The sequence below is a fragment of the Lathyrus oleraceus genome, chromosome 5 (genome assembly GCF_024323335.1).
Source record: "Lathyrus oleraceus cultivar Zhongwan6 chromosome 5, CAAS_Psat_ZW6_1.0, whole genome shotgun sequence".
Taxonomy (NCBI): Eukaryota; Viridiplantae; Streptophyta; class Magnoliopsida; order Fabales; family Fabaceae; genus Lathyrus; species Lathyrus oleraceus.
The window spans coordinates 211,938,510-211,951,886 of record NC_066583.1 but is presented as its reverse complement, the minus strand read 5'-3'; the positions used below and the strand labels follow the sequence as shown (position 1 = coordinate 211,951,886).

The following is a 13,377-nucleotide window of genomic DNA, read 5'->3' as shown; positions in this document are numbered from 1 at the left end:
ATTGCATTTATACAAATTAATGAAGATAAAAGTGTGTAATTACATCAAAACTTGGTAAAAGGGACCAATAAAAAGGTATAAAAAGTAGTACAAATTGGTCCCTAACATCAGGCACATCACATGATTAAATATAAGAGTGAGGGGAGGTTCCATCTGATGATTAACAACATTGTGGTTAGGAGCATTATTTTTCCATTCTCGACGCGCATTGATGTGCAAGTCAAGGCTAATTAGCTATATGATTTATATGTTGGCGATAACGCTGATGTTGCTCTATGGATGTCGGTGTGGATGGTGATACCCGTGATGAGTTGGATCATAGAAAGCAACACTCTCCTGCACTTTTTCACCTTACCCACACCCCTTCCTGGAACCCATTGAGCCTTAGTTTTGAACTTCTATTTGATAGTAACCCTCGAGTAGTTTTTATATCTAGTCAGGGAAAATCTATAGCCGCACACTAAATAGGTCGGTCAATGAATATAAGTGAATTATATGTTGCGTACAAACTGAATAAAATGGGAATACCGCATCTACTAAGTTAGGTGACCCTCACTTGGTCATTTAGCCCAAACGGTGATTGAACCTTCAAAAATAATAATACATCTTTGAAAAAGTAAGTTTTTATGTAAATCAAATAAGATGTGTCGATCAGAATAACTAACTGGCTTGCATACCATGTGTGTGAAATATAAAGGGCCTTAATGTGATTTTCCGGATGAAACGAATATGTAAATTAGACTTTGATTCAATGTAATGGTTTTAAATAGTATCCATAGGAGGGAGACTTGTGATCGCAAATGTGGTTTTTGTTGTCACAATATCCTTGGTGTCGACGCTAGAACTTATCGAGTCAATTTTAGCCAAACCAGTTTTTATAGCCACGTACGAGTATTTAAATGCTTAGTTTTATTTAAGTCTTTATATCTTCACTATTGAACTTCATTGTTTTACATGATAGCTGACTTGCTTGAGGATAAGCAAAGGTTCAACTGTAGGGGAGTTCGATGACTCGGAAACATGTCATATTTCTGACTCGATTCACGTGGAATTTTGTGTCATTTTCTCTTTCTTTTTGTGGTTTTATGTTGATATTTTGTGTCTATTTCAGGTATTTTATAAGTAGGGGTCTTCGTGCAAGAAAACAATGTGAAACAGTGAAAACGAGAGCAAAATACACTTTATGCGCTCTTATGACGGGCTCACTGCCAGCATGACGGTCGTCATGGTGTGTCAAAGGAAAAATTATCACAGCAAGAAGAAAAAACTATAAGGAGATGTGTCCCGTGACGAGTAAGTCATCATCTGGATGACGTCCGTCAACCCTCCTCACCTCATGACGGACGGGCCGTCATCACCATGGCGCCCATCATGGTGTTAAAAAGCTCATTTTTAGCCCACGTGTCGAGGACTCGGCCAAAGCAATTCCAACATTATCTTCATTTTCTCCTACGCAATCCAAGACATCCCAGTATGAATTTAGGCATTATAAATAGGAACTTTCAGTTTAGAATTTATCATCCAAGTCTTTTTAGGCAGAAAATCACTTTTATAAAAACAGTAACTTTCTCACATTGGGGAATTACTATAAGCATCGAGTATTTGGATCATTTACATTGCAATCTTGCCGACATAGCTTTTTCGAATTTTTATTCAAGTTTTTCTCTGTACTAGTTTGGAACAGTCTTAATATATTATTAAGTTCAGCTTATAGACTCTATATTTTTTCTTTTACTACTTTTTTCATTTACTACACTTGCATGTGCTATTTTATTAGTAGTACTAATAGTAATAGTAGTAGTAGTAGGATGTTAGAATTAGATATGAATACTACTTATATTAGCAGTAACGTATTAAGCATGTCCAACTAATTATGTTAAGTCTGGATTACAAGGACCGTCGTACCAGCGGTAATCAAATTAAGTCGTTAAAATTATAATTAATTGGGAATTGTTTATGGCCTTAATTATTTTCTGTGTTTAACTTTAATATTTCTGCAAAAGCAGAAACGTAGAGATATCGATTCCGATTCGAAAGAACATAACCTTTATTTGACGGTAGGAAAATTCAATTTTCAATTATTAATACTGTGAAATCATTTTCTAGTTGATTAGGGAAAATTCAGTTTTCAAAACTAAAGAAAACCATGAAACTTGGCATGCTATAAAAATAAGTCAAGATTGATAAGTTAATCAAATTATGATTAGTATAGTAAGATATATTGATAGAAGAAGCGCATGAGATTATGTTTTCATATACAAAGAGGATGCAATTTCATAGTGTACAAAGAAACGAGAGTTGATGATGTTCATGATGATATGATTCAGAAGAGGAGGTTTGAAGAGAAAATGAAGAAAACGTGTTTTATATTACTATGTGTTTGAGGGAACGATTAAAATTCATGTATGTTTAGTCTTATGAAGGAATGTTATTTGACGACTCTTAAACATAGTAGTTCCACTTACATTATACACCCTTATGGGTGTATAGTTCAACACATTTAACATTATATACATGTGTGGATATATAGTTGAGTGAAGTAGTTACACTATATATTTATGTGTATATATAATTTTGTTAGTAAATTTGTAACTGAATCTGCTAGTAGGTTTAACTAACATATTGTATGTTAGTTAATTAGTTAGGTTTAAATATTAAATGTAAATAGTAATTTGAAATGTCCATTAAGCAAAACCTATTAGGCATGCTTTTCTCTTTATTTAATTAATATTATTTTAACATTGCAGTTACAACTTTTAATATATCAAAACTTTATTTTACAACATCGTATCATAACTCCTGATTTTTGGAACTCGCTTTCGTATAAACCCTAGTTGTTGTGGTTAGTAACCTTTTTTCTGCCTTTTTATTGCGAATTTTTGTTAATTTTTTCCAATAACCATTCTTAGATCATTACTATTTGGTGTTTTTGTTCAGTTTCTAACTGCCATTTAACCTTTATCATTTTTTATTCTCATTTAATCTAGTTAGAGACTATTTTTCCCATAAACGACCATACTAATTTGACTCATACCCCTAGATCAACCAGTTTCTAAACCAGCATCATTGTCGACCATCGAACGCACCCTCACGTGTCATTGTTAACACCTCCAATTTTGGTGATCCAAACATCGGTTTGCTTGTTCGACCTTACACATTTTGTTTGTGTTTTCAAAATCGAATTCTGACATACTTTATTTTTTAGGTATTTTTTTGTTATAACTTTTTTTATTTGGTTATTCTTTCAACATGTGTTGTCTCATAAGTGGAAGAAGTTATGAATTATGGTACATCTTCAGCAATTACTAGTAAGAGCTTGCACTCCAAATCTTTTACTATTTGTGATAATATTCCTAAGAATCCTTGGATTCTTGACTTTGGTTTCATTAATCATATGACATTTGATTCCACATTATTATTCTCTTATACTTCACCTTCGAGTATTTATTATATTACTATTTTTAGGGATCTCATGCTCTTCTCATTGTATTTTTCAAGACCTTACCATGGGGAGACAGTTGGAATTCCTATAGAAAATGAAGGGTTATACCACTTCTCTGAGGACCCAGATGCTCCAATGATATTGTCCTCAATGTCTCTAGTCTGAGTCTTCCTCATTTGTCTCACAAAGTTGGCTTCACCACACGCGTCTTGGACATTCTCCATTTTATATAATTAGTTCTATATTTTTCTCTTTGTTCTTACAATATTTTTTTAGTCTTTTAAATGAGATATTTGTCAGTTAGCAAAACACAACCATGTCTCTTTTCCTTTTAGTTTTAATAAAAGTGGATGTTTGGGGGCCTGCCCCTAGCTCTAATATTTTTTGTTCAAAATGGTTTGTCTCGTTTTTTTATGATTGTACACGAGTAACTTGGATCTTCTTGATGAATACTAATTTATAATTACCATAGTTGTGTATCCAATTTAATAATATGGTACAAACAAAATTTAGAAAAGGTATAAAAAGAAATTGATTTGACAATGATAAAGAATATGTCAATCAAACTTTTTCCAACTTCACTAATAAACATGGCATTATTTATGAAATCACATGTGTCGTCACCCCTCAATAAAATGGTGTTGCAAAAAGAAAAAGAAAATGTCATTTACTTAAAAATGTCCGATCTCTCTTATTTCAAATGTATGTTACCAACTTTTATTGGGGAGAAGTAGTTCTTAATGTTGCCTATTCAATTAATCGAGTCTCATCTCGAGTCTTAATTAATGTTAATCCTATTCAATTTTTGTTATCACATTTTCTCTTTGTTCCCATATTACAGAACCTTGATTCTCTTGTGTTTGGATGTAATGAGTTTGCTCATGTTCATACAATATCGCAATAAGTTGGATTTGTTGAAAGTATAATTCTGGACCAGGTGAAGGAGAAGAATGTTTGTGCTTGAACCAATCAGGTTAGACACCTTGAAATACAACGACTAACTGAGTTGAGTTGGTCCTTGCTACACTGAAGAATTGGTTGGGAAATAGTAAGGGTAATTTGTCAAAAGATTGTAACTATGTGAACCAAATGATCCAAAGTTAGCATAATGAGATACATATATCATTTAGTCACAACACCACAATCTTGGAACACAAATTCAAAGACAATATTCTATATTCTTAGTTGGTCGGCAACTTATCTCGAGCAGGACTGACTTTAGTTTTTCACGAAGCCAAACAAGCTGAGAATGTAGGTTTCGATAGCTCAAAATATGGTTGCACACTTAGGGAAATGTATGGTCTCCCATGTGCTTGTCTAATTTCAATTAAGGTTGGACTTGATATCTCAATACAATTGGATGAGGTTTACACCCACTGAAAAGGATCAAGATTGATGATGATGGTGTGACGAAGGACGGTAAATCAAATATCTCTATCTTGACCATATGGGAAGTGATATAAAAGTGATTTTTGAAAGTCGATGATAATATGAAACTCCATATCAAAGGGAAATTGAGAAAGATTGTTTATCCATAAACCACATATTTAAAACCAATATCACAACCGGTAAAACATAAGGTACTGCTAAGAAGGTCAAACCAACACCGAGTGACAATTCAATGATGTGGTCTCTGATCCGCTGTCGCACACGGGTCAAAAACGAGTTTAAAAGTGTAGTAAAACGAAAGCGACACTCGAATATCGTAAAGGACTCTTGAATGTTATAACCAAACGAATATAAAGAAGGGGTTTTTAAGGTTCAAAACTTAAATCGAAGATGATTAAAGGTAAAATCAAAATTGATAAATAAGCTAATCTATTGTATCGATTTCCGACTTATCATCGATTCTTATAATTTTAATTCCCTAGCGGATTCAATCCCATTCGATTACAATACCCACTGACAAGCGCAAATTTGTATTATATGATGTATGTTCCTAATTTCCGAATTAAGCAAACGGATTTAAGCAGACGTGAATTAAGCAAACGCGACTTAATCAAACACGATAACGAAAAAGCTACGATAACGTGATTATAATTAAGGATCATACAAACAATCAAATTTAATCAACTCTATCCTATAATAAAAAATAGAATTAAGCAAACGAAAGTAATCGAATTAAGCAAACGAGTTTATAGGAAGAATTGAAAAGAAATTGAAATTAATAAAAACCTCAAAGTGGAATTCGAATACAACAGATCAACTCTTTGGGAATTAGCTCTCTATGAAATCTTCTAAGCAATATCGTATCATCAAAATTCAGAAATCGGATTATTATTATAATAAGGAAAGACTTAATATAATAAAAGGCAAATTCGGGCCCTTATAGGATCCGGCACGAAAATTACAAAAACTGGCCCAAACTAACTATTTTAATTAAGTCTGGGACTTTAACGAATCATTCGACCATTCTTCATTCCGAATATGCTTTTGACTTCAACATGAAACTTGTATTTATTTCTCTTAGCTTTCCAACGTATATTAGAATGCGTCAATCTGAGTCCTATAGCCCAAGTTATGATCTGAATAGTGACAAGGTATCAAATAATTATTTATGCTGAAAATAAAGTACGAAAATAAAATAAAGCCAAAAATAAACTTAAATATAAAAACACACTAAAATAGTAAAAATAATAGAATAAATTATATAAATGCCTAAGTATAATTATAGAAGAATATGCATCAAAATGCACTGATCAAATTCTCCCACACTTGAACTTTTACACTCCGAGCAAAATTACAATTTCAAAACAAAAGGAAAGAATATAGAGCATGCACTTCCAAAAGTTTTCAAGATACAAGGTATAAGCATAATTCTAAGTTTAAGCTTCAAGAATATGGTGTTAGTAAGCAACTTTTTGTGACATTCAAAGCAGATAGAAAAATAGATTACAAAAAGGTACATCAACAGCAGTAAGATCCTCATATTATCCACTCAACTCTCACGTATTTAGATTAACTGTTTACACTCAAAACACAACATGAAAATTAGTACTACCATAAGCTTGAAAGGACTCTAACATCCATAATTAAAATACATGTACACAAAGATCAAAAGAACCTTTATTTGGTTGTAAGGTGGCCAAGGTAAGGGTGGGATAAATCCTAAGGGGTATTAGGCTAAAATTCAAAGAGATAAAAGAGACTGGAAAGAAACTGCGGGAGTTGAATTTACAAAATATTTCATTCACTTGAACAACTCTATAGCAATTATTTTCTCTTCTCTTTCCTCTTTTTATTCTTTTTTTTGAAGGAGTATGTATTGACATGTATTGAAATATTACAAACATAATGCCTTTTTTTCCTTCCTCTTATCCTTCTATTTTTTCTTCCTCTTATCCTTCTATTTTTTCATTCCTTTTTTTTCTTTTCTATTTTTTTTCTTTTTCGGTCAACTTCTGAAATATTACAAACATAATTAATCAACCTCACACACTCCAAACAAGACTCTTTCAACCCTTTGAATAGGGTGATAACATTGTTTTTCACTTCTCGGCTTGTAATGAGTTTTAAATTAAAAAAAAAAGATAATAAGCTCAAGGGGGTTTCAAACAAGGGATGTCATTATTTTAGGGTTGGCTTTTTGGCTAACTGGCTAAAAAAACAAAAGAAAACAAAATTGTCTTTATCATATCAGTGTGCACAAGTAAACAACAACATCAACAAGAGTCAATTCAAGTTCTAAAGATCAACAGACATGAGTGAATCACACAAGAAAGAAAGAGATAGATTTTTGTATGTTATCCATATAAGGCTCAAAGCTCACCAGGGTTAATGATCTACTGCTAAAGATATACAATTTAGAGTCTAGTCCTACCTATCATACTAAAAATGCACAGCAAATTTTTCACATCACACCACAAGACTATAGTCAAGAGAACTAAGAAAAATACTCATAATTGTAACTCAAAAACCAAAGGAAAAAGCATGTAATATTTTTTTTAAAGAAAGCAAACAAAAACCAAAACAGAGAAAAACTGAAAACAAAACAAATAAATGGTTCCCTCCCCCACACTTAAAACATACATTGTCCTCAATGAAAGGGCATAATATAAAATAAGAGTGAGAGAAAGGAAAGAACACACTCGATGAGTCAAGGAGGATAAATGATCGCATAAGCAGCCTTTCCCAAAGAGAGTTCTTCTACAGTCTCTTCTTCCAAAGTCGGGTTCTCATGGAGTAGCTTTGGATAGTGCCCATTGACCTTGAAATTTTGATTAGTGCATTTGCCTTGTATTCCAGGATCAAAAAAGTATCTTCGATAAGTAAAAGTGTTGAATGGGCACGTGAAAGTGATCTCCTTTTTCACAATATCAAGAATCAAAGGATTACGGGGCTGCCTCACTACTTTTATTTCATCTTTAAGTGAGATCTTATGCATACATATGGAATGGCTAATATCACAAGTGTCAGCCAAGGTCCATTCAATTCCCTTCTTATGTTTTTGCTTAGTTGAAGCTTTAATGAATAATATGAATTCTTGGGAAGTGGTTTAGGCTCCATAGAATGTGGTTGTTAAATGGACGGTATGTTTGGGGCAGCCGGAATGTCAAGAGCTTCAGCCACATAAACAACTTCGTTTAAACTATCACCCTGCAAGGCAGCATCAATCTCAGCACAAACAACATAAAGGTTTGTGTCAGTATAATCATCACATGAATAAACATCATCAAACCCAGATAAAGATGGAAAATCAAGTGAAAACAATTCAAAAAAAGTGTCATCAACCAACTCAGAGATCAATTCAATATGAAAAACAGAATGCTCCTCCAAGGGATGTTTCATGGCATCGAAAATGTTAAATTTTGCGATAATGTCACCAAATTCCATGGACATGGTTCCATCGTCGACATCAATTTTTGTTTTCGCCATTTTCATGAACGGTCTGCCTAAAATGATGGGCGACCTGCTTGAATTTGTTTCTCCATACATATCCAAAATGTAGAAATCTGCAGGAAAAATCAAGTCATTAACTTGAACAAGCACATCTTCCACTACTCCAATAGGGCGAGCATTATTTCTATTCGCTAGTTGAATGATTAAACCAGTATGTTGTAAAGGACCAGGATCAAGGTTATTATAAACAGAAGTAGGCATAACATTAATGCTTGCGCCCAAATCAAGCATGCAATTGTCGAATTTACTATCCCCAATGGTACATGGAATATAAAAAGTTCCTGGATCCTTGCACTTTTGGGGTATGGCCTGATTGAGGGATGAAATAGTATCTTTTTCAGGAGAATGTTTAGGCTGGATAAGGGCTGAAATGTTTCGTCCCAAATTTACTCTCTCCACTACGCCAAACAAGACCTTAGACAGCGCTTTTTTTAGCCTTAGACAGCGCTTTAAAGCGCTGTCTAAGCCTCCGCTGCTAAAGGTTTAGACAGCGCTTGTTTAAATCTTAAAAGCGCTGTCTAAGCCCCCCCCCCCCTTAGACAGCGCTTTGGCCAAAAGCGCTTTCTAAGACCCTCCTATTTTAATTTTTTTAGGTATACCTTAGACAGCGCTTTTGGCAAAAGCGTTGTCTAAAGGGGGGGGCTTAGACAGCGCTTTACAAAAAGCGCTGTCTAAGCCCCCCCTATTTTAATTTTTTTAGGTATACCTTAGACAGCGCTTTAGGCAAAAGCGCTGTCTAAAGGGGGGGCTTAGACAGCGCTTTTCAGAAAGCGCTGTCTAAGCCCCCCCCCTTAGACAGCGCTTTTGCCTGAAGCGCTTTCTAATCCCCCCTTTAGACAGCGCTTTTTACAAAAACGCTGTCTAATGTATACGAAAATTTTTGAAGCTTTTGTTTTAAACCACATTTTTTCCAGGTTTATAAACCAGAATTTCTACCTGTTTTCAACCAGATTTTGACAGACAGTTATCACATTTTATACATGCCATTTTGGCCTTTTTTCTACCAATTTTTGGCTAACAAATATAAAAGCGTGTGGTGGAAGTCAGAAAGATCAATAAGTCACGTAAATGTGTCAATTAAAATGAAATTGTGGGAGTAGATTTTAATGCAAAACTCATTAAACTCTATGACAATTGTTACACAAATTTCTATTAAAAAAATTATTTTACAATAATCTAAATAAGTTAATCAAAACCAAATCACTAAAATACAGCCTAATAGCCTAATTATAGAATGTATCATAAACAATAGAGATTCAAAGCAATTCTTAATAGGATTATAAGGTATGTCAGATGCTTCAGAGGCTTGATGCTGACAAATTATCTCCACCATTGCTGCCATCACATGTTTGGATGCCAGTTCCTGCAAAGGAGCAGCTGTCCTGACTGTTTAACGAACTTGAGAATGCAACAAGTACCATATGTGCCTTTGTTTCAACCTATGTCCAAGAATGACATACAAAAAGGTAAGTGCAATGAATGAAACATGCCAACAATGCAGTTTACTAGTATTTACCTTATGTACGGCATGGAAACCAAGTGCCCCAGCCACTAATAGATGGAGTCCAGCTGCCATCTCAGCTGACTCAAAATGTTACAGTAAGGCACTTCATCAAAGTTAACCATCATTTCAAGTTACAACACTCAAGTAAACATTTACTATAAAAATAATTTTCTTGTATCATCAAAAGCATAGTTATGTTCAAATATCAAAGTCCATCATGCTTCCAACATGTACTCGTACACTTCAAAGGTAATCCTCACAACTGGATAGGAAATACAGATTGGAAACATCATTTCTAATTAGTATTCTTGGTGAGAAGCAAGAAGCAAATGCATGTGATTAAACTTAGCAAACACAGGTCGTGCTTAACCTTGTATTTGACAACTACTTTTTGCTTAATATAAGTAAATGTAAGAGGGAGAAGATATGACAATTTATGTAATTCAAGCCCAAAAACCATGGAAAGAAAAACACAACTTTTTCCCTAACCAACTCTCCTTTCTTTCCTCAGGGAATTATTTTAGTTGGTTTCGATTCCGGTCTCTCACTTAATTATGTAACAGATTAGTAAATCCTAAAAAAGGATTCACCTACAACATGGCTACATAAAGCAGTTGGAACAGACAAAGGAACCAGAAAAAGTAACCTCACAATTTTTTTACTGTACAAATATTGTCATTTGTATGTTGCTAATATCCAGGCAAAACTAACAAAGTCATTACAAGAGGTAATGAGACAAGATACAGTATTCTAAAATATGAACTCAGTTTTTACAAACTCAGTTTTCAAACTAAACATAGTTAAATATATTAATAAAAGAAGTGTTAAAGACTGTTATAAAGGCCATAGAATATGAATACGGTAGAGTATACAATGTTGTAATATAAATTTTGAAGAATGTTTAGTTAAATATATTAATAAAACGGTCGGTGACAAAGAAAAACGAATCTGTACTATATTTTGTGTTTGCTTACCCCTGTCTCTTCCTTCACTTCTCTAATTACAGCATCACAAATATCTTCACCCTGCAAATAGAATTAAAACATGTCAAAACTCAAAAGATTGAATTTCCATTTTCATAATTTGATCAATAATCATTTCGACGTATACTTCATTCACAGCTCCTGTAGGCATCTTCCATACACCTGTGCCTCCAAATCTACCACTGGTTTCCTGAACCACAAGCACCTATCAAATGAAACAAAACCATTCAAACAGTATTACAAACAAGAAACAGTATAATAACCACAAAATGATGTGTGAAAGATCACCTCTCTCTTGTTATTGACAACAAAAGCACCAACGCCGACACGGTGTGACGCGTTTGCAGGAATGCTATCAGGGGTATCAGGGATCCAATATACAAGCATCAAGTAATCCGACTCGGCATGATGGTACCTAAATCCAGCCTGCAATACAGTAAAAACAGTCGTTCGGATTCGCAATCAATCCGTTCCTAAGCTAGTTGCTGCTGTAAAACATGTAAAACATAAATGTATATTATATACCTGGACAGCAGAATGAACAAGGTTTGAATGTTGCAAGGGTAAATTGATCCATATACCCTTTTTTCCCTGTTTTGAATAAATTAAATTAAATGAAACTGTATTAATAATAATAGTAATAATTAATTAGTGAATGTAGCTAATTAACCTGTTGAGTCCATTTGGTAGCCGTTCATTTCCAAGCACAGACTGAGGCTTTTTGGATGGACCCTCCTTTGGAACATGTAAATGAGATTGGCTGAACTGTCCAAAAGCATCAGATCTAGCGCCGGACTGGTTTGGTGAATATTGATATTCAGGTAAAGTCCTTGCCAAAGCCTAGAGTAAAGTTCATTTCAAGTCAAGCTTAAATAGAGAAATCAAGCAGTAAAAAACTAAAAATAATAGATTCTTATTGAAGGGTGAGATTCATTTAAATGCGATCGAAAATGCATTTTCAATTTTCATTTACTATCACTTGGGGGAGAAGCAATCCCCTAGTGAATTTAACGTAGAAATAGTAGATTCTTATTGAAACATGTGCTAAATTAGTTTTACATAAGTGATAACTATGCACATTTCATAACATTGAGTTGGGAATGGTGTATGAAAGTTGCAAGTGCACCACACATAAAACAGTAAAATGACCACCATGGTAATTTAAACTCAGCTTAAAAAAATAGCTTAATGCTTCTCTTCAATGAATTGAATCAACAACTACAATGTTGAAGACTGTGTTCAGAATACTTACTAGTAGATGTTCCTCTAGGATCAAAATCATCAAAGTCATCCTCAGTATTGTTTGCAGTTACACTTGAACTTTGAGAAGGAACTGAACTTGCATTAACAGATGACTTCGATGCTCTAGATGATGTCTTTTCCTTGCTTTTGCTGCAAGGAAGACATTCCGAAATAAGAATACAGGTAACAAAATAGAACGATTGCAGTATGTCAAGGTAGAAACATGTGTCTATCCGCGCATAAGACAAAAAGCAAGTGAAAGTAAAAGGATGGGTCGAGATAAGCATCTCAATTCTCAACCATTAGTCAAATTCCTATACATAATGTTTTCAAAAGTAAAAAAAGCTTGTTGAATTAGGCAACAACGATCAAGGATTAAAGCTGAGTCTGGACATCTATCCTGTGTGAGCATGTAGTAAGTATCATGCTGCCTGTCTTTGACTAGGTACATATTTATTTCAGCATAAAACATTCCAAACTTTCCAAGGATTATCTATGGCAATACATTCCAACTACATTATGGAACTACTGAACAAGCATAAAATACATCTATGAAGATCAAGCACTAGTGTCAAAGTTCAAGATATTTTCCCCTAACAGTAAAGATAAAAATAGTTACTAGGTACTCCAGATTCAAACTTTCCAAGGATTATCTATGGCAATACATTCCAACTACAGTATGGAACTATTGAACAAGCATAATATACATTTACCATTGCTTGCAGACTATATTACTAGTTAGACACACCCCACCTGACAGACCGTGCAGAAGCCTTCTTGAAGGAGTTTTCTTGATCGTTACTTGAGTCACCATAGCGTGATTTTCCTGAGTAATCTTTGTCTACTTTTTCTTCATCGTAGCGCCCCTTGTCTCCGTAGCTATCACTATACCTATCACTGTCTCTTGAACCAAAACCTCCATATTTACTACTGCTCTGGGAACTCCCACTACTAAACGAGGTTGTCCCGGACTTGTATGTGATTCCACTAGATGAAACTCCAACATACCTAAATTAAGCACCCCAAATAAAAACAAAAATATAGTTTGCTGAGAACATAATAGTAGCTTAATCATTATGGGATTGAAGCTATATCTCACAAATTCTATCAAAAAGACATGAGCATTTGAGCTTGACAACATGGACCCAGATACTAAACCTTTGTCAATACAAGGAGCAAACCAGAGAAAAATAATCCTGTTCACTCATCACTGCAGTTGATCGGAATACTTTTCTACACAGCCTAGGACAAAATAAACTACCACGTACAAGGATTACTCAGATGAAAACTGTCCAATATTAAGAAGA

The 13,377-nt window shown here is 34.2% G+C and overlaps 1 protein-coding gene across 1 annotated transcript; it reads right to left on the bottom strand.

The window, feature by feature from the left end:
- Nucleotides 1-9,634: 9,634 nt before the first annotated feature.
- On the bottom strand, nt 9,635-11,511 carry LOC127079775 (nudix hydrolase 2). The gene is made up of 6 exons (XM_051020144.1): nt 11,499-11,511; nt 11,354-11,448; nt 11,117-11,254; nt 10,956-11,033; nt 10,820-10,870; nt 9,635-9,780 (listed from the first exon to the last, which is right to left on the bottom strand). Exons 1-6 carry the CDS (start codon nt 11,509-11,511, stop codon nt 9,640-9,642), a joined length of 516 nt encoding a protein of 171 aa, XP_050876101.1. The 3' UTR covers nt 9,635-9,639.
- Between the last annotated feature and the right edge of the window lie 1,866 nt (nt 11,512-13,377).

Coding starts and splice junctions, on each gene's coding strand:
- LOC127079775 (XM_051020144.1), bottom strand. Junction 11,034..11,116: donor TTGTCAATAACAAGAGAGAG/GTGATCTTTCAC, acceptor TTCATTTGATAG/GTGCTTGTGGTTCAGGAAAC. Junction 9,781..10,819: donor AAGTGAAGGAAGAGACAGGG/GTAAGCAAACAC, acceptor TCTTGGACATAG/GTTGAAACAAAGGCACATAT.